Source organism: Terrapene carolina, unplaced genomic scaffold, assembly GCF_002925995.2.
Source record: "Terrapene carolina triunguis isolate 2854851 unplaced genomic scaffold, T_m_triunguis-2.0 Scaffold111, whole genome shotgun sequence".
NCBI lineage: Eukaryota > Metazoa > Chordata > Testudines > Emydidae > Terrapene > Terrapene triunguis.
The window spans coordinates 16,691,066-16,711,815 of record NW_020664462.1 but is presented as its reverse complement, the minus strand read 5'-3'; the positions used below and the strand labels follow the sequence as shown (position 1 = coordinate 16,711,815).

The 20,750-nt window shown below is 41.8% G+C and overlaps 1 protein-coding gene across 1 annotated transcript in view; it reads right to left on the bottom strand.

Annotated features, from left to right (window-relative positions):
- NOM1 (nucleolar protein with MIF4G domain 1) overlaps window positions 1-20,750 on the bottom strand; it is a 31,527-nt gene that overhangs the window by 5,095 nt on the left and 5,682 nt on the right. The window contains exons 4-9 of the mRNA XM_024209766.3: window positions 19,859-20,182; window positions 19,138-19,248; window positions 17,784-17,951; window positions 17,074-17,195; window positions 10,238-10,370; window positions 399-530 (exon numbers count right to left, since the gene is read on the bottom strand). Of these exons, the coding sequence (XP_024065534.2) occupies window positions 399-530; window positions 10,238-10,370; window positions 17,074-17,195; window positions 17,784-17,951; window positions 19,138-19,248; window positions 19,859-20,182 (990 nt within the window). The remainder of the gene's footprint in view (window positions 1-398; window positions 531-10,237; window positions 10,371-17,073; window positions 17,196-17,783; window positions 17,952-19,137; window positions 19,249-19,858; window positions 20,183-20,750) is intronic.

The following is a 20,750-nucleotide window of genomic DNA, read 5'->3' as shown; positions in this document are numbered from 1 at the left end:
GATAGAGAGATTAAGTGACTTATCCAGGGTTACACAGGAAATCTGTGGCAGGTCAGGGAATTTAACCTGGGTGTTGCAAGTCCCAGATTAGCACCCTAACCACTGGGCCACAGTTCTTTTTAAAATAAATAAATAAAAAGTAAATTAATCTAATCTGTTTGGCCATTAGAACCACTTGTATGAAACTAAATTAGATTTTTACATTTGGGGCAGTTTTAGAAAACAGGCAAGTAAAGTTCACCTTAGCTAGGAAGTTCGGAATAATTTGTTTAAAAACTAAATAACCAGCTGTAATACAGATTAGATAACAAGGAACACACACACACACACACACACTTACCATAAAACTAACAAATGAAGTGGAAGTGCACAAATATTTTAATAGAGACTATGCTGACCTTGAAGACTGATAGGGAGAGTGATTTTGTCTTTAGCAAGTGGGCCAACAGAGAAACCAGGTTGGAGAAAGTAGTGGTTGACAGGTTTCCCAAATCTCGGATTTTGTCCCATATACTGAACTGGAATGTCATCTAGGTGTCAGAACAAAAACAAATACAAAATAAAAATTGAAGTCCAAGTCAAATAATTAATATGTAATATCACAACAGGCTCTCAAAGCCACCTTGGCACCTTTTCCATTCAGCTACTAAGTACAAAACACATTATTACGCTTATTTAATAAGGTTGTTTGATCATTTGCAAAGCATTGGAAGCCAAAATGAAAGAGATGTTACTTACCTTGTATAGTAACTGGAGTACTTTGAGATGTGTATCCTTCTGGGTCCTTTACTGGGGGTGCGCACTTGCCTTCCATTGGAGATTTTCAGCAGCAGCGCCCTCTCAGTTTGCACATGCACCCTATGCATTCTCATGCTTCACACCAAGGATATATAGGGCTGCATGGGCAAACTGCCCTCAATTCCTTCTGCACCTCAAAGCCCCAAGAAGATCAGATGGAGGGTGGGTTGTGGAGCACTGACAGGGGCAAACATCTTGAAGAACTCCAGTTATTGTACAAGGAAGTAACCTCTCATTCTTCTTTGAGTAGTGTCCCTACGGGTGCTCTTTGTGAGGTGACTCATTAGCAGTACCCCTAAAGGAGGTGGGGGCTTCAAAACTCAGTCTAAGGCTGTGTGTAGGACTGCAGAGCCAAATGGAGCATCTGCGCGGGAAGGCTTAGTGTCTGGAGAAAGTGTGAATCAAAGCCCATGTATTAGCCTTGCTTTTTTCCATTAACAGACATCCTTTAGCAGGGCCAGACACAGTACGATCTCATGGAAGGGGCAGGGTACATTAGTCACATAACAGGAGAGTATGCAACCAGAAACTCACTTAGAAAGCCTTTGGATAGTCACTGGAACCTCTTTAGTTCTGTCCACCATGAAAACAACCAATCTCAGGGAGGTCACAAAGGTCTAGTCCTGTCCTGATAATAATCCAACGCTCTCCTGATAGCTAAGTTATGAAGGACAGCTTCCTGTTTTGACTGATGAGGCTTGGGGTAGAATACCAAGAGATAAATAATAGATTGATATGAAAATCTGAAGTAACCTCGGATAAAAAAGGTGGAGGTGGTTGAAGAGAAAAACTTTATCTTTGAAAAAGACAGCATAAGGAGAGTCAGCCATTAAAGCTCCCAGTTCTGCAACCCTTCAGGCAGAGGTAATAGTCACTAGGAATGCAGTTTTCATGGAGAGGCTCATAAGTGAGCAAGTTAACAGTTAAAAGGGTGGCTTCTTCAAAGCTCTGAGAACTAAATTAAAAGTCCCAAGTGGGAATAGGGTGTCTAACATTAGGGAAGAGGTTTTACAGACCCTTTATATATCTCAACGTTACAAGGGGAGCAAATACTTATAAACCTTTTACTGGAGAATGGAATGCTGTGATGACAGCTTGGTGAACTTTAACGGAACTGTGCTTTCTTCAAAGTAAGTAAGTATTCTAACACCTCGGAGATGGGAGAGTCGATAGGAGACAAACTATGGTGAGTAAGCTAGTGGTAAAACCTTTTCCATTTCTGAAGATAAGTCTTTCTGGTAGAATCTTTTCTACCGTTCAGCAGAATCTCCTGAACAGCTGTGGAGCAAGATTGTTCTAGCATGAGAACCATCAGGTGCTAGGCCTTGAGCTGCAATGTATTCAGATTGGGCTAAGGACATTCCCGTAGTCCTGTGTGAGAAGACTGGGTGTCAGTGCAAGATTAATGGCCAGTCAAAAGGAAAGATTTGCCAGGTTAGTGCAATCAAGATGACCGTGGTTTTGTCCTGCTTGACTTTGTTTAGGACCCTGTGGATCAGCGAGTGTGGGGGAAATATGTATAGGAGATTCTTCGCCCAGGAGATGAGAAAAGCATTCCACCAGGGAAGTGGCAACCCAAGCCTACCATTGAACAGATATGTGTGCATTTCCAATCAGCTGTGGTGACAAAAAGATCTGTTTTTGGATATCCCCAGGTTAAAAATTGTTTGAGTACAGATTTGTTTAATTCTCACTCATGATTTTGAGCGAAGCGCCCGCTGAAGCTGTTGGCTATGGTGTTTTGGAGACTGGGTAGGTAGACTGCTGAAATCAGGATACCATGGGCTATGCACCAGTCATGGCCTCTGCAGAGAGGGAAAGGGCTCTCGCTACCTCTTGCCAATTTATATAATACATACTGGCCTTATTTTCTGTCGTTATGTGAAATGATTGTCCTTGAATCACGGATAGGAAGTGCAGACAGGCATGTCTGACAGCTCTGTGTTCCAGAACATTGATGTGTAAGGTGGACTCTTGGACAGACCATCTGCCCTGGAAATTTTGGTCCTGAAGATGAGCTCCCCATCTGAGGAGGGACATGTCAGAAACTAAAATGTGAGTGGGTGGAGGGTGGTTGAAGGGGACCCCTGAGAATATGCTTTGTCTGGATTCTTTCACCATTTGAGGGAAACTAGAATATGACAGGGGATAAAAAGCAGTTTGTTTAGACTGTCCCTGTCGGGTGTATAAATTGACCTGAACCAGGCTTGGAAGCAATGCAGGTGCAGCCGAGCATGAAGCATGAGAAAGGGTACACTCTGCCATGTGCCCAAGAAGTTGCAGGCATGATCTGGCAGTGACTTGAGGACTGATCTGAACTTGTCCAATCAGATGTGACAGTGCAAGAAACCTCTGGCAGATAACCTCTGGCTGTGGTGGCATCTAGAATGGCCCCTAAGAACTCTATCCTTTGTGCAGGTAGGACAAAATGAGGGAGGACAACACGAATGTGAGCTGGAGACTGAGACTGACCACTCCTAATTAGACACTGGGGTAAGAATGTCCCTTGAGGAGCCAGTCGTTGAGGTAAAGGAAAACAATTAACTTCCCCTGATGAAGTTATGCAACTGCCACAACTTTTGTGAACACTCTGGGAACAGTGGCTAACTCAAAGGGAAGGACCCAATAATTGGTAATGGTCCTGCCCCACCAAGAAGAATAGAAATTTCTTGTGAGAAGGGTGTACTGTGATATGAAAATACACATCCTGAAGGTCAAGGGTTGTAAAGTAGTAGATCTAGAGGAAGAACAATGTCACTATCTTGAATTTCTGTACCTTGACAAAGGTATTCAGCATCCATAGATCTAGAATTGGTCTCCATCCACCCTTCTTTTTTGAGAACCAAAAAGTATTTGGAATAAAGCCCTCTTGTGTTAAGTGGGAACCAGATCCACTGCTCCGAAATGGAAAACCTCTTGTTTCAGAACAGATTCATCAGATGGAGTAGAACTGAATGGAGTACATCAAAATTATAACCTCCAAGGCACATCTGTTGGAGATAATCTGCATGCATGAGGTGTGAATACGGGAGAGAGGATCACCAAAAGGTAGAAAATTGAGTGAAGTAAGATGGTGCAGCAGCAGGTCTGGATCAGAGGAATGTTCATGGCTCTCAACTGAGGAGTCAAAAGGAATGTTTGGCCATCGTCAGCTGCTGATCAAAGTTGCTGTAGTAGTTGAAAATTTTCCTTTTTGAAATGTGGGTTTTTTTCTAGGTGGCTCTGGTGGTCTGTGGAAAATGGAGAATTGGGAAGGGCATGATCTCTGTGCCATCTGAGATTGACTAAACCTCTTTTTATTGGCAGGCGTATATATGCCCCGCAAATGAAGGATCACTCTGGAGTCCTTCAAAGCATGCAGCAAATCATCCGTAGTGTCACCGAATAACTTTAGACCACCAAAAGCGAGGTCCTCTACTGTGTTCTGGACTTCAGTCCTCAGGATTTCCCTGTGAAGCCATGATGCCCTGTGTCATGGATCCACAGGATCTGTGCTATGTCCAAGCTTTTAAATAGTCCTGTAGAGGAACTCCTTCACTGTGCCAGATGCTCAAGAGGTCCCATTCTTCCTTACAGGTAGACCACCCAGACTCAATGCATCCAAAACTTAAGCCTCTGGGATCCAGCACACCTGCTTCACACTGTAAGCTCTGCCCAGCAAGTCCACCTGAGATAAATTCCTAGGTCTAAGACTTTTACACTCTTCAGGGACCTATGCACCTCAGCAAGTATTTGCAGTGACACCAGGGAGCCTTTTCAAAACAGAGAGGGATTTATTAGTCAATTGAACAGAGACTATAGAGAAGATCTTATATTAGCATAGAGCAGTGGTTCTCAATTAGCGGCCCAATTAGCACACAGCTGCAGCCTAGTTGTGTGCTTTAAAAAAAAAATTCAAAATGTGCAGCTCTGGTCTGGCAGGGGGTGGGGCTGGCTAAGGGAGAGACAGCGTGTGACAGCCCTGCTGGAGTGCTTCTGCCAGCAAGGGGCTGGTGAGTGCCGCAGGGGGGCAAGGTGCGGGAGAAAGGGGCTCTGGGGAGGTTTGGGGGGATGGGGGGGCTCTATGCAGTGAGGAGCACTGGGCAGCATAGGCACAGGATTAGGGGTTTGCGTGGGTGCTGCAGCACCCCCATATTTTATGTGGGGCTCTGCTCCTGGCCCCATGCCTGGGGTCCCGGCTGCCTGGCCCTGCACCCACGGCTCCGCTCCTGGCCCTGCTCTGTGGAGGGGTCTGGGCATAGAGGACTGTGGGAGGGTTTTTTTGGGGGGGGGCGGGGGGGAAGTGCTGTAGTTTCTCAACCTGTGGTCCACATAACACATTGTGGGCCACATAAATAGGTTGAGAACCACTGGCATAGAGAAACAAAGATTAATACATACTTCATTCTGACCAAGCCAGTGTTCCACCCAGCCAAGCTGCCATGGAATCATTTTCTGCCTCTGGCTCTCCATTTCTGTCGTCAGTCCCAGGTGACAGCTGCTGATTCACTACCATAAGCCAACTTTTATTCTAGTATCTTGACACCTTTCGGTCCATTGATCTTGAGCTGGGGCCTTTGCTCTGCTTCCCTGCTGAGAGGTGGGGGGGGGGGAATCTCCTTCCTCTTGATTATTGGTTGCTAGGTGTGAATGTCCTGGCCCCTGGGGTTCCCACTGTCTTTCAGAATTCTCCGTTGATATGGGTCAGTTTCAGCCAGTCCTTTTAACAACCCATGCATGCCACCCCAGACAGTTACAGAACACAACACCTCATGTCTCTTGCTCTGCCCCAAGAGTAGATTTAACTCTTCTGCAACCACTAGGTAACAATGCAAAGTATAGCGGGAAACTGAGGCACAGCAAATCATAATCTTAATATTACAAAAATGCATCACTTTGTCACATCCTGTACATGACTACAGTTGTAGCAATGGAATGAGCTGCCCTATCAGCTGAATCCTGAGAAGTTTGCAGGGTTGTTCTAGCCAAGAACTGCCCTTCTGCAATGATGGCTTGAAATGGTTCTTTGTGCTTTTGCGGTAGATATTCAATAAAAGAGCTAAACTTCATATAATTAATGTGACTGTATTTTTTCAGAATCTCCTGACAGTTAGCAGTTGGGAATTGTAGGGTAACAGAAGAGTAACTCTTCATCCCCAAAAGATCCAAGTGCTTGTGGTCCTTGTCAAGGGATGTAGGCTTCGAATGATGTTGCCTATGATGCTCATTTACTCTAGTCATGGACGCAGAATTTGGTGTGGGGTGGGAAAATAAAAACCTCAGAGCCCCTAGTTGGGACATAATACTTTTTATCTGGTCTTTTTGCTGGGGGGTGGGGAGGAGGGCAGTAGTAGGAGTCTGCCAAAAGGACTTGTCAGACTCTCATAGTCCTTCATTTATAGGAAGGGCAGCCCATGCTGATGATGGTGTGTGCACGATGTCAAGCAATTGGTGCTGTGTCTCCTGCACTTCTTCTAATTGGGTCTGAAGGGTGTCTGTCACCCACTTCATCAGATCTTGAAACTTTGAAATCATCAATGTGAGATGGTGGGGGGGATGACAGCTTCATCTGGAGAGGAAGAAGAAATATTAGACTGTGGCTTAGCCTTCTCATCTGCTATCCTTTCCTGGTCCTTGAATGTATCCTCCTGCCTTAAAGATTGCTGTGGAGGAATAGAAGGAGTTGGAGAATGTTGTCAAAGGATGATCTACATGAGCACTGAGCACTTCAGAAAACTCTTGCTGGTAAGCCACCAAGGATCCCAGTATGTCCACTGGGAGGATCATACAGGAATGGAAGGGGCATGTAGGGTTGATTATAACGAGTGGGATGTTTGGCAGGCTTTGATGGTAGAAGTCTGGAAATGTCCCTCAACGGTGCAGGTTCCAGATAGTCAACATAGGCAGATGGTCAGCAGAGCCCTGCACATAAATCCGGGAGCCTGAAGAACTCTCCTCTTCATTGCCTGGTGGAGGGGCAGATGGTGATTGAGTTTCAGGAGTTTAAGCTTAACAAAGAGAAGGTTAAGGGATGACTTGATTACAGTCTATAAGTGTCTACATGGGGAACAAATAAAATGGGCTCTTCAATCAAACTGAGAAAGGTATAACATGATCCAATTGCTGGAAGCTGAAACTAGACAAATTCAGACTGCACATAAGGTGTAACTTTTTAACAGTGAGAGTAATTAATTATTGGAACAACTTACCAAAGGTTGTGGTGGATTCTCCATCACTGACCATTTTTTAAATCAAGATAGGATGTTTTTTCTAAAAGAAATTCTCTAGAAATTATTTTGGAGATATTCTCTAGCCTGTGTTATACAAAGGTCAGACTAGATGATCAGAATGGTCCCTTCTGGCCTTGGAATCTACAAAGGAGTAACTGGCCATCTTTCAGAACACGTTGGTACCGGCAAAAGGTGGGGTACCACAGATAATACTGGTTGTGGTACTGAGAGTCCCAAACTCAACAGAGGAGACTCATGCTCCTCGGAAATGAGCAGATTCTTTGTGAACCTGAACTCTTGCAGTACCAAGTGAGGTTACGTGTAGACCTGGTGAGACCCAGTCATAGAGGTGTAAGGTTCTGAGGGTTGTACTTACTGTTCTGGTACTTGCTCAGCTGATGATCTAGGTACCAGTGAGGCAGTGAAAGATCAAGAGTGCACTGCCTTCTTAGTAGAGTGCATAGATTTGGTAGTCTCTCACCCAAGTTTCAGTGGTACCAAGGCTTCGGTACCATGGACAATGGAAGCAGACAAAGACTTAGGCATAGAGAATACCTCAGTATTGAGACCTCTGCAGACACTTTTGCAGAGTGGAGGGTCTCCGGCATGGTAAACCTTTTTGAGTGATCTTTCTGAGGAGACCTGGCACTCATCTTGGAGGAAGGTTTTTCAGATTCACTTGCAGATCTGTCCCTTACGGTCCTGAGAATGAGCAAGCCACGGAAGCTGACGACGCATGTGTGTGTGGTGAGGTGTTCTGAGCCCAGATCTGCTGCAGGACAAACAGAGCACTCTATCATAAGGAGCTGGAGCTTTTTCCTCTGTGTTTCTTCGAGCAGCTCTTGAAGCTAGTGCAAATTTTGCACTTAGATGGTACATGTGTATCCCTGAGGCAGAGATACAGCACAAATGGCCATCACTCGGGAGGGTTCCCGGCAAGTTGGGCAATGTTTTGAAGCCTGGGGATCTAGACATATCCCACAAAGGAAAGAGAGGATTCCTAAGGAAGGACCTTGCTGAGGACGAGGGGGAGGCATACCCCCCCCTCAAAAAAACAGGAACAAAATAAAGTAAAATAACTAAAGAATAATAAAATAAAGTAACCAGAGATCTAAAATTGACCAGAAAAGTAGAAGCTGCACTTAGGTAGGCACAACAAATTGCTTCATCTCAGGCTGAGGCAGTTGAAAAAGAATTGAAGGCAGTTCACCCGCACAGCCCTATATGTCTTCGAGTATGGGGCATAAAGATCCATAGGGTGGAATATGTAAGCTGAATGGGCACTGCTACTGAAAAATCTTGGATTGAAGGCATATGCACACCTCAAGTGCAAGCAGCAGCAAACTTATGTTAGAAGTTGCTTTGTAGCTTGGAGATGATACAGGTAGTGTTTAGCAATCACAGAATTAAAATATACATCTATATGTAAATCCAAAAGAAAAACCTGCAAGTGGTCTAATCAGTTTACATAAAAGCCTACTGAAAATGAAGCACACTTAACATATACATTTTATTTTTTTTTTCGTTTTTGTAAAAACACTATCAAACCTCTCATATATAACTCCTCCACCCCACAAGCAACATGTTTTGGAAGACACCAAAATAGACATGCTAGCTGCAATACATAATTTATCCTACTTACACAAATTCCATGGACAAATACCTGCTTAAGCCCTGTCTTAAATGGGGCTGTGTGTGGATGCAGGGGTCTACTCCCAGTCCCTCAGGATAGGAGCCTTCACTTTTATTTGGATTAGGTAGAAGATTTTAAGGCCCACTTTTTCTGACTACCATGTCCACAAAGGTAATACAAACTGCAGCAGTTACATATTTTGTTCATCTAGTCACATTTGATGCATTAAAGTATATCTCTAGGACTAAACTCTTGCAATACTATTACATTTTATTGGTTAAACAAACATTTTGGAACTTTATACATATAAAACAGGATATTTCTGGTGAAAAAGCAAACATGCACAAAAATATTCACCACAGTGTTATTTTCTTCATATGTTCTTTGTCAAAACACGAAAAGGCCCCACAGACCTTTATAGTGACAGTTACAATTCATGTTTTTTTCCTTAAGAATAATAGCAATCTTGTAACTGCAGTAGAAAGAGAGAAGCACCTCTGAATGGTTCAATTTTTACAATCCTACCACTGAAAAGCAGCAAGGGGTCTATTCTGGATGCAAGGGATTCTCTTTCAGGATATTTACACCTTCCTTTTCCATCACACAGTTTCCTTAATTTAGATCCTTCCCAAAAGCCCATTGCAACATACTGACCTATTCCTCTGGCAGGGGCATAGACACAGGTGGACCACAGCCCACCCGATTAGCACCCAGTCCCACCCAAATCTGATTAAAAAAGATTGAACCAGATTGCTAAGAGGTGCAGTCTTTTAGAGGCAGCAGCAGTTTTACATATTGCTCTGCTCGACTCTGCTTCCCCATCAACACAAGCTCAAATTCTGCCCCACCATCTAGTCACTGGTCCCCATCGGCTCTCAGTTCCAAAACTATCAGCCAATCAGGTTCTGGCCAGCCATTCACCCCCAATGTGGAGGGCATACCTCTGGCAATGGGAAGGAAGTAGCCAGAGCTGAGTGGTGTGGGATGGAGACAGAGCTTGTGTTGATGGGGAACGGAGCAAAGCCCAGGACTGGGAGCAGAAGGCTATGTGTCAGGTCGCAATGCCACTTATTGGCCCAACCACCCGTTGGTCACTCACACAGGGGATGTGCTTGGGTTACAGGGGAGGGGCTTCCAAGCGACTCTAGTTACTGCCTCTGCATTGGCAGAAGTGCAGCCTGCCTTGCCCCCAGACATGGGGGGGATGGGTGGCCTCAATCAAATATGCGACATAATAATATACAGATATATTATTATAATATATAATATAATATTATATAAAATATAAATTATTTGCTGTGATGTCAGACCTTTGTTCACTGCCCACCACCACAAGTTGGGTCCCATCCAAATTTCCACTCCTAGCTATACCACTACCTTCTGGACAGAAGTAGCTCAATAAGCTTCCTTAAGTGATGAGCTAATCACCAGATTTTATTTATTTATAATAGTTGTATAGGCCGAGAGACTTTTTCTGTGGTATTATATGATGCAATAAATCTGTACAGCCAGAGTGACAAACCTCTAATAATAGAAATCCCAAAAGAATCTCAACTTAAACAGTACCACAACAAGGTAGGAACAGATCTTAGTTTACCTGAAATCTTCTATCGTATTCACAAAACTTGTTAGCCAAATATGCATAGAAGGGGTTATATGTCTTCTCCTGTAGGCAACAGTCAATGAGAACATGAACTATCTCTCTCTCTTGGTGATCTTTAAGTCCAAGCCTGCAATATCAATAACAGTAAAAAAATAATGAATTGAGTTTAAATGAAATCTAACTGCCTGAAAGTAAGAGCCACTGGCAATTTCTCTAAACTAAGACCATTCTATTGCAACTGAAATGGAATCCTTAAAGGTTTAAATTGAAATAAGCTGTCAGCAGTATAAGCCAACCCAGTTTCGTCATGGAGAGTAACGGTATGTATGTGGCATGACAGAGTGACCCAAACAATCCTGGGCAAGAGGAGAATGACAGACATGCTATCAGTTTCTGTGCAGGAAAATGCAGGTGATATTCCATATTTGCACTTCCTCTCAGAAAGTGATAAGGACTGGCACTGCAATCATGGGTAGCCAATCTGTCCTCCCACCTTCGGGAGGAGTCTCATTACTGTGGCAAGAGCTGAGACCTGGAGAACTGAGATGAACTGTACAGGGAAGAAGATAAGGAATGAGCTAAAAGCCGTGGGATCCCCATTCAAACTGGCTAATATTCTTTACTATGATTTTGGGAGGAAATGGCTGCTTTCACATACATCCTTGGCAGGGTTAATGGGGACAGACAGGTACCTGGAGCCCTTAAGTTCTATGAAAAAGCTATGAATGAGAAAGAAAACATCTTTAAAACCTTTTTTGGTTGATGATATGAACCTTTTTATCTCTTGGTCACCAAGTCAAATCTACTCCAGACAGTGACTGAAAATAGTGATTAGATGGTGGCTGGGTGATCTAAGTGAAGTGAGTTTGGTGGTTTCAGTCCAGTTCAGTCCAGTTCCTAATAGAAAATGTCTACTTTAAGAACACCAACAATAATTACAAAAACACAATCTGTACTTATTGGCACACTCGTTGGCTGCCTCAGCAGAAAGACCAATGACTGAATGGCCTTCTCACTCGTACAGCTGGCCCAACTAAAAGAGGATTCAGACACACTGGCAAGGAACAGTACCTTGTGCTGCACCTGTTCTGCAATTAAATATGATTTAGTCCTGAGTCCTGTCAAACGTTTGGCAGCACTAAAGCCAATTTAAAAGAAAAATGCTTAGTGTTATAATATAAAGAGTGTCAGTCACAAAAATTATTTGTATCGCTTTGAGATTGGACTTTCATCTGGCATTCATGTGACTGAAATGTCCTGTCTGCCTAATTTTAGAATGTAAGCTCTGCTGGGTCTCCCCTGTTTTATACAACACAGTGCAACCAAATTTTAGTTAATAAAGATCTAAGAAATCTTAGATGGTTGTGTACTTCTCAAGAGATCTGCCACTCCATTTGTGCATACATGCATACTAGGTTTACAATGAAAATACCATCACACAACCAAGATTAGAATTTAGGATTATATAATGTACACATCTGGGTTAATTTTTTTTTTAAATCACCTGTTTGTAGGAAGCTAAGATTTCAAGTTTGGTTGTCCAATGAGAAAGCATGATTGTCCCAATTTTCAGGCTGTGGTCTCATTCTCTCAAGTAAATGAAAATGAAATTTTGTTACTGCTCTGATTGTCTGAAAAAACTTTTCTGCATTCTGTTTGTTCTGTTTTGAGCTATTGTGACAGGGTTTCTGATTTTTATTCTCTTGTTAATGTGTCTTGCTCTTGGTTAGTCTTATATGTTTAGAACTGTGCTCATTTTAAAACATTTTAAAATGCCATTACCAGTACCAGTTTGAGAAAATCAGAACTGAGACTAGGTTTTCAATTGAAGTAAAAAGTCTGACACACAGATAATACAATGGATTTTGATTCTCTAGTTTGATACGTAGACTTGATCATATAGAACACTACTCTAGTCCTCACCTAATCCTACCAGATTTTGCTGTTCAGTAGTTTGTTAAAAATGTGTGTGTGCACAGCCATTTGATATGGATTTCACAGATTTAAGTGTAATTTTAGAAGCAACCATTGATTCAGAGCACTCTTCTTTTCCTCACTCTTTAGCTCTGTTACCATTACCATTTGTACATGGTCATGGTGTGCTAATAGTGAATGGTGCCAGCTGTAGCCTTGTGAATCTGCATTCCGATGTTCAATGGCAACTTGAAGCATACAGATCCGATTTTTCTGCTGTTTTGCCTTTGAAGACCTAGACATTTTTCCTCTTTCAAATATAAAAGCCAGGATGATCGTTCACTGCTGTGAGTTCCAGCATAAAACATTTTAGCTTTTGTAAAGCCACAAACAACAAAAGATTCTCACCATAAAAGAGAGGTTTGAGTCAAAATGCTGATTAAGTCCACCATGAAATACATAATGCCCACAAATATGCATGTCTTGATCTCCTTACAGATAGGCACAATAGTAAGAGGCCAATACAGCTCCATCAGGAGCTCTTTAATGACATAGAAATCCTACAAAATGTGGAAACACGGCTAAATTGCTAAGGATGATTACAAAATAATAGCACAAACCCTTAGGGACAAATCAGAAAGGCTAACACAAAATGAGTTACATCTAGCAAAGATGTAAAAAGGACAAATAAGATAGGGGTCTTTAAATACATTAAGAGCAAGAGAAAGGTGAAGAAAACGGTAGGTCCTCTCCTTAGCAGGAAAAGAGAGCTAATAATGGACAACATCAAGAAGGCTGAGGTGTTTAATACCTATTTTGCTTCAGTCTTCCTTAAAAAGGTTATCTGTGACCAGATACTTAACACAATTAATATTAACAACAAGGGGTGGTGGGGGTGGGGGTGGGAGCGGAAGCCAAAATAGTGAAAGAACAGGCTAAAGAATATTTGGATAAGTTAGATACATTCAAGTCAGCAGGGCCTGATGAATTTCACCCTAGAGTACTTAAGGAACTAGCTGTAGTAATATCGGAACTGTTACCAATTATCTTTGAGAACTCATGAAGAACAGATGAAGTCCCAGAGAACTGAAGAAGGGCAAACATTGTACCTACCTTTAAAAAGGGGAACAAAGAGGACCTATGAAATTATAGACTAGTCAGACTGACTTCGATACCTAGAAAGATACTGGAACAAACTACTGAAAAATCAGTTTGTAAGCACCTAAAGGATAACAGGGTTATAAGTAACAGTCTGTACCCCGTGTTCACCCCTTTTATAGGATTATGATAAAGCTTGTAATAAAATATGCTTTATGAGGTATCATTTGAAAACTCATCATTTGCTGATCATTATTATCCTGGTAAAATAGGTGGGCCTACATTGTATGTAAAGATATAAAATTCTATTGTTGGATATTACTAAGACACATTCCAAGTCTGGAGAGCAGTGACAAAGCAGTTCCTCAGAAACAAAAGGCTAGCCGACACCTCAGCCAGGTGTTAACAAAATCAATCCAGGAAAGAGGATGTGGACAAAAAAAAAAAATTCTACATCTTGACAAAGAAACAGCTTGGGATTCCTGTCTACACAGACGTTCTGTCTCCTGAACCTCAGCTAGAGATGATTCTCGAAGAAGAGAAAGAACTATAAGAAGGGAGAGCCAAACGCCCCAAATTACTCCTCTCTTTCTCTCTACCTAAGGCATCCACAACACCTGAAGAACAAAAGAAACAACTTTTGGACTGGGGGCAGACCCATGACTGAAAGTAATTCAGCCAGTAAGATTACTGAAGCATGTGGTGAGAGAGACCTTTGCTTTGAATTCACTTAGCTTGTTAAGTTAGGCAATAGTTGTATTTTACTTTTATTTTCTTATAACCAGTTCTGACTTTTTTGCCTCATTACTTTTAGTCACTTAAAATCTATCTTTTGTAGTTGATAAATTTGTTTTATTGTTTGATCTAAACCAGTATGTTTGGAGTCAAGTGTTTAGGAAATGCCATTTTGGGATAACAGGATTTGTGCATATCATTTTCTAATAATAAAATGACAGACTTTATATGAGCTTGTATTATCCAGTAGAGAGCTGGGCAATACAAGACGCACATTACTGGCGGAAAGTCTGGGACTCGGAATTTGATGGGTGTTGCTCTGTAGTGTAATTCATGGGTGCCTGGCTATAAATTCATACAATCTAACTGAGAGTGATTTACATGTTTGAGGCTGGGTGTGAGCAGACCAGCAGTAGTAGCTCTCACAGTGAAGCAGTGTAAAAGGCATCCCAGGTTGGAGAACTGAGGTGACACAGCTGTTCAATAGTCCAGATTATACCCTGGGTAATGTCACAGAGACCACATGGATTTGACAATAACAAATCATGCTAAACCAATCTAATGTCTTTCTGTAACAGCATTACTGGCCCAGTGGATAGGTGGGAAGTTGTTTTAGTAAGGCTTTTGACACAGTCCCACATCACATTCTCATAGGGAGATGCGGTCCATATGAAATTACTATAAGATGGATGCACAACTGATTAAAAAACATACACAAAAAGTAGTTATCGATGGTTCGCTGTCAAACCGTGAGGACGTATCTAGTGTGGTCCTGCAGAGCTCTGTCCTGGCTCCAGTACTATTCAATATTTTCATTTATGTCTTGGATAATGTGGTGGATAGTATGCTAGTACTGTGGAGGACAGGATGAGAAATCAAAATGAACTTGACAAAATGGAGAACTGGTCTGAAATCAACAAGATGAAATTCAATAAAGACCAGTTCAAAGTACTTCACTAAGGAAGAAAATCAATTGCACAACTACAAATGGCGAATAACTGGCTGGGCAGTAGTACTGCTGAAAAGGATCTAGGAGTTATAGCAGATCACAAAATGAATGAGAGTCAACAATGTGATGCAGCTGCAAAAAAGGCTAATATCATTCTGGGGTGTATTAACACAACTGCAGTATGTAAGACAGGAGAAGTAATTGTCCTGCTCTTCTCAGTACTGGTGAGGCCTCAGCTGGAGTACTGTATCCAGTTTTGGGGCCACACTTTAAGAAACTGGACAAATTGGAGAGCATCCAAAATGATAAAAACATGACCTATGAGGAAAGGTTAAAAAAACTGGGCATGTTAAGTCTTGAGAAAAGAAGACTGAAAGGGGACCTGACAACAGTCTTCAAGTGTGTTAAAGGCTGTTATAAAGAGGACACTGATCAATAGCTCTCCATGTTCACTTAGGAAAATAAGTAATGGGCTTAATCTGCAGCAAGGAAGATTTAGGTTAGATAGTAGGAAAAACTTTCTAATGATAAGGTAGTTAAGCACTGGAATGGGCTTCCAAGAAAGACTATGGAATCCCCATCATTGAAAGTTTTTAAGAAGAGGTCAAACAAATGCCAGTCAGGGATGGTCTAGGTATGCTTGGATTTGCCTCAGCGCAGGGGGCTGAACTAGAAAAACTCTCAAAGTCCCTTTCACCCCTATATTTCTATGATTCCAACATAGAAACCTAGAGTGCCAGGAAGATACTGGTGAAGTAGCTCACAGTTAGCAGCAGCAAAAGCTTGAGATTAACTCCCAAAAGGCACGGGCAAACATAATAGAATCAATTCAAACTTTTAAAAGACAAGGATATTCAGAACTACAAGACTAAAGTTGTGATTAATGCAGGGCACAACAACATGATACTTAATCTAACTGGTGTGCAGGCCAAGTTTAAACAGCCTATATTCACTGCTGCTTCACCTAAATTCTGGCCAGAAAGTTTCTGAGTCATATTACAGTAAAAGCCGTGTTATCCGGCGCCGGTTAGGCACAAATTCCGGATAACTAAGGGGGCTCAGGGCTGGGGCCTGGGAGGGGGTGCGGGGCGCAGGCTCTGGGAGGGAGTTTGGGTGAAGAATGGGGCTTGAGGCAGGGGCATGGGAGAGGTTTTGGGGTACCGGATCCGGGCAGCGCTCACCGCATGCGGCTCCCCGCAAGCGGCGACATGTTCCTGCTGCTCCTAGGCAGAGGTGCGGCCAGGTGGCTCCACGGATTGTCCCCACCCCGCTCCAAGCGCTGGCTCTGCATCTCCCATTGGCCACAGTCCCCGGCCAATGGGAGATGCAGAGCTGTGGGGGCAGCCCCTGCAGGTGGAGGCAGCGCACATAGCTGCCTGGCGACGCCTCCACCTAGAAGCACTAGTGACAGGTCGCTGCTTGTGGGGAGCCGCCAAGGTGAGTGCTGCCCAGATCCGGCACCCTGAAATGCCGGTTTCTAGAGTTTTCCGGTTTATAAAGTGCTGGAAAACACAGTTTTTACTGTACCTTGAGTATCACAATTCCTAAAAATGTTTTAATTCTCTATGTGACAGCATCAGCAAGTCTACGTCAAAGAGAGCTAGAACTTTTCCATCCTTCACGAATCTGTTGTACACCCATTGTAGTCTAGCTGATGGATCTGTCAGTGGCTCTATCAGCAAGTACAATAATAAACACAGCTTTCTGTATGGATTTCTCAGACACTTCCCTAAGGGACTGACGGACAAGGAAATTTAGATTTCTATAATTCTGGAAAACATGTTTATGTTTATTATAATCCTTATTTTAGCATATTCTTCTATGCCACATTCTTTCTGATTACTTGGCCCAGAGGCTTCAGTTGGTATTAACATATACCTCTGCAAAAAACAAACAAACCCTCCTTACTCCTGAGTCAGATCAGTTTTCTTTGCTCCATTCTCAGTTAGTCCCTCTGGCCACCCTCCCATCTGACAAGACTAGCAGTTCTATGCTGCTCTCCCTGATGTCACTTACCCTGCGCACAACTTCCCCTGCTCTCCCTGATTGGCAAGGAGGCAACATGAAAAGTTTCCAGCCCAGATAGCACTTCTATTTGTCCCTGGGTTTCAACAGGATCCTGGTGTGTACTTACTTCAAAAGTTTTTCAAATGCATCCAAAAAGTCTTCACTACTCATCAAGACACAAAATATATTTCTCCTGATCTCCGTGTTCATTCTCTGCTTACGAGCAAGCTCCAGTATCTTTGAACTCATCTGAAAAGAAACACATTTTTAAAGAAACATTTACTATCTATGCATTTCATTTTGTACTTGCTATAGGAAACCTATTTCAGTGAAACTTTTCTGATATGATTATATATACATACCTTGAATGAGTTGTGAAGCAACAATCCAAAGACCTAGTGCCCTTACCACTGGAGATGAACATAAGGAGTATCAGGACTTGGCCTCCAAGCAGTGAGACAGATAACTGACCAGCGAAACTGGACTGAAAGTGATGAAATGAGTAGTCCTTCTCTAAGAGGCCATGCCCTTCTCACCATATTTCTATGCACTTTTAAAAACAGTTCAACCATATGATTTCTAGGGGGACAGCTGGCCCTACCTATAAGGCTACAGACTGTGGAATCCATTTCCAATTTGAGTCCGCCTTTTCCATTTCACCTTACAGTGCACCACAAAATCTTTTACAAATCCACAAGGTCGAAGAGAGAATTTCAGGGCCAGGGCAAGCATAAGTCCAAATACTAAACCACAGTACCACAAGGATATTTGTTCATGTTTCTCAAAGACAAAATTGCCTTGACACTTTGAATGATTAATAGCAGTCGTCATATTTACCTTTCCTACAGGCAATTTGTGCTGAGTCTTGCTGTTAGTACTATCAATCATTGGTGCTCCGCTCCAAGATGACCCTACTATCCACCAACGGCCAACCTGGTCAGCACTGAGGAGAGATTCCAATGACACACGAAGTTGAGTCTCTCTTCCAGAGCCACTGTTATGAACCTTTTATAACAATAAAATGTTTTCAGTTCCAAAGAGACTATTTTTTCCTAACAAATTATGCCGTGATCTAAAACCTTTAACAAGTTTCCTGACTATGCTCTCAGACCTTTCTCCCCACAACCTCTCTCTCCAAACAAGATTTGCCAAAATCAACATACTTCTCATTTATTTTGATTTACATCACAAGAGAGTGCCTAAATCCAGGAGCTCTTGGCATTTTAAAAAAAATGAATTCCAACCAAAAAGACAAATCCAATGAGTTGGTGGATGGAGATAACCTAACACCTTTGTTCAAATTCTAATTTTGAGTTGCAAGTTAAAAATAAACTGTACTGTCCTATTTTCTAATGGACATTTTTGTTCACATAAAATCACCAAAAGTTTTGGAACAGTTAATACTTGATCAAGAAACGAGTGGAAGGGAAGAGATGTTACAAGTGCACTAGCAAAGCTGTGTAAAAAGGTTCTACAGCACCTGCTTGCAACATGTCTGTCTCTAGCCTACTGTATTGAATTCCTGACGTGTGTAATGTATTTACACAAATTTCAGAAAAAAAAGCCCAACGGTGAACCAGAAGAGTGGCTTAATGGTGTAAGCCTCAGGTCTGAGATACATGGACTCTCTAGAGCCAAACTAAAATCCTGAGGAGGGTGGCAGCTTCTCCACCTGCAGAGGTACATATTTTACTGTGTGGGGTTTTTCAGGTAAGCTCTTAAAAATTAATGGCCTGATTCTCATAAATGCTGAGCATTCACAAATCCTGCTGAAGTCAATGGGAGTTGCAGGAACTCAATACCAGGGATGATATCTTGGTCTGCTCTGCACAAACAGCAAAAGATCCCACAAGCACAGGGATTTGTCTCAGTGTCCTTGGATAAAAAATGTCTTCTTTCTCTAAATGTTTTGCAGTGTGTTGGGCGCTGACTAACATCCAGAGATGGCGGCATTTCAGTGGTGTTCTCTGTATACAGTCTGTAAAGTCATTTGGAATTCATGGGGACAAAAGGCACTTTTCCCAATGTATAGTTCAACCTGCACTGTTACACAAATTCCAAAATAATATTAGCAGGTCATCTGGTCTACACTATATTACTAGTAGCTTAAAAAAGGATCTTGCAATTACTTCCAAAAGTATGATTTAGGGGAAGTAACAGTGCCCAATAACATACTAAAAAACGTTTTTACCAGTGTTCTCTGCAGCTTGCGCAGCTTCTCAACTGGCTCAGGGTCATACCCTGGGATTTTCCGCATGTCATTGTTTTTTAGTGCCAGCATAGTCTCTAGCATAAAGCGAATCTATGGGTAAAAGAAACAACATTTTTCCAGCGTGTCTGCCATACTGTTATTTAACAAGTGGAAAATTTATCTTGAATGTATTACTGCGCATGCATAAGCATCTCACCTAGCAATACATTCTGGAATCTAGATTATGACATCACAAATAAAGAATACTAGCTAAAAAACAATATTCATTTTAACTCCCACTACATGTATTTGTACTAGGTTTAGATTCCAATTTAATTTTGCTAAACAATACCACAGCTATTGAATTATTTTGGACTTTTAAGTGTACAAACTGTATTATTCCATGAAGTAGATGCATCGTCATTTGCATAACACACAAAGCAGACAGCTATTTCAGGGCATGCTGGTGTCTATGCGCTGAGAACAAACTTCTAAGTGCACATTATTTTCTATATGTTAAGTAAGCTAATGCAACAATAATCTCATTGGATGCTAACACTATCTTAAGATCTAATCAGACTATTGCATGAAACAATTTTAGTAGATAAACTTAATACAAAAATTAAACAATTTGGCAAATTAACCGATTTGACCAAGTCCCTGATTAATTCTGTTCATGCTGGGAAGTTTGTGCTCAAACATATCCAAAATGCATACATACCCTAGACTGGTCCTCAAATTTCTTCCCCACAGCATTTGCTTTGTTCTGGGCCTCACTAATCAGATCCTTCAGGGCCAAAGCATCATCTTTTCTCAAGGAAAATCCCACATTTTTCAAGAGGAGCAGAATCAGTTCAATGTCCTTTTCTGCAAAAGTGCTAACAAGCATCTTGAGAATATCAAAGATCAGCAGCGAATGCACTACGTGAAAGTTATACAGATGGCCAATCAAGGCAAACAGGTTATCGCATTCTTTCCCTTCAGCGTCACTTTTATAGAATTCATCAAATTTCCTCACTACAGCTTCCAAAAAGTGAGCACCAACCTGGCAACAGTTGTAAGAAAAGAAAAAGAATATTAGAAAGCAATTAAGCATTTTGCATATGTGGATTTCCCCCCCTCGATTTTACCTGCAAAAAGCATAAGCAATGAGAAACAAACAAAAAAAAAAAATTAGCTTATAGGAAAACTGTTGTTCCCATCAGCCAACATTGATTTTCTGTATTTAAATATTCCAAAGGACTCTAAGCTATCAGTTCCATACATATTTTTTAAGAAGCATATTATTTGCCTGGTGTCCATTTCACTTTATTTGATATTATATATTTACACATGTAATCCAGTTACCTTTTTATACCTTTATTTGGTAGTAAAAGCAGGTTTGATGAAATCAAGCTAAGGACTTACTAGAAAAGATTTGTTTAAACAAAGAAAACTGGAAACATTTCTCACTGCAACATAGATTGCTATGCTCCCAGCTGCCAGACTAATGGTACTCATTATTACTCATAGTTAAGGTTACGTTTTAGTGTCGGGAAATTTTATTGAAAATCATTGACAGGTCATGGGCTGTAAACAAAAATTCATGGCCCGTGACCTGTCCATGACTTTTA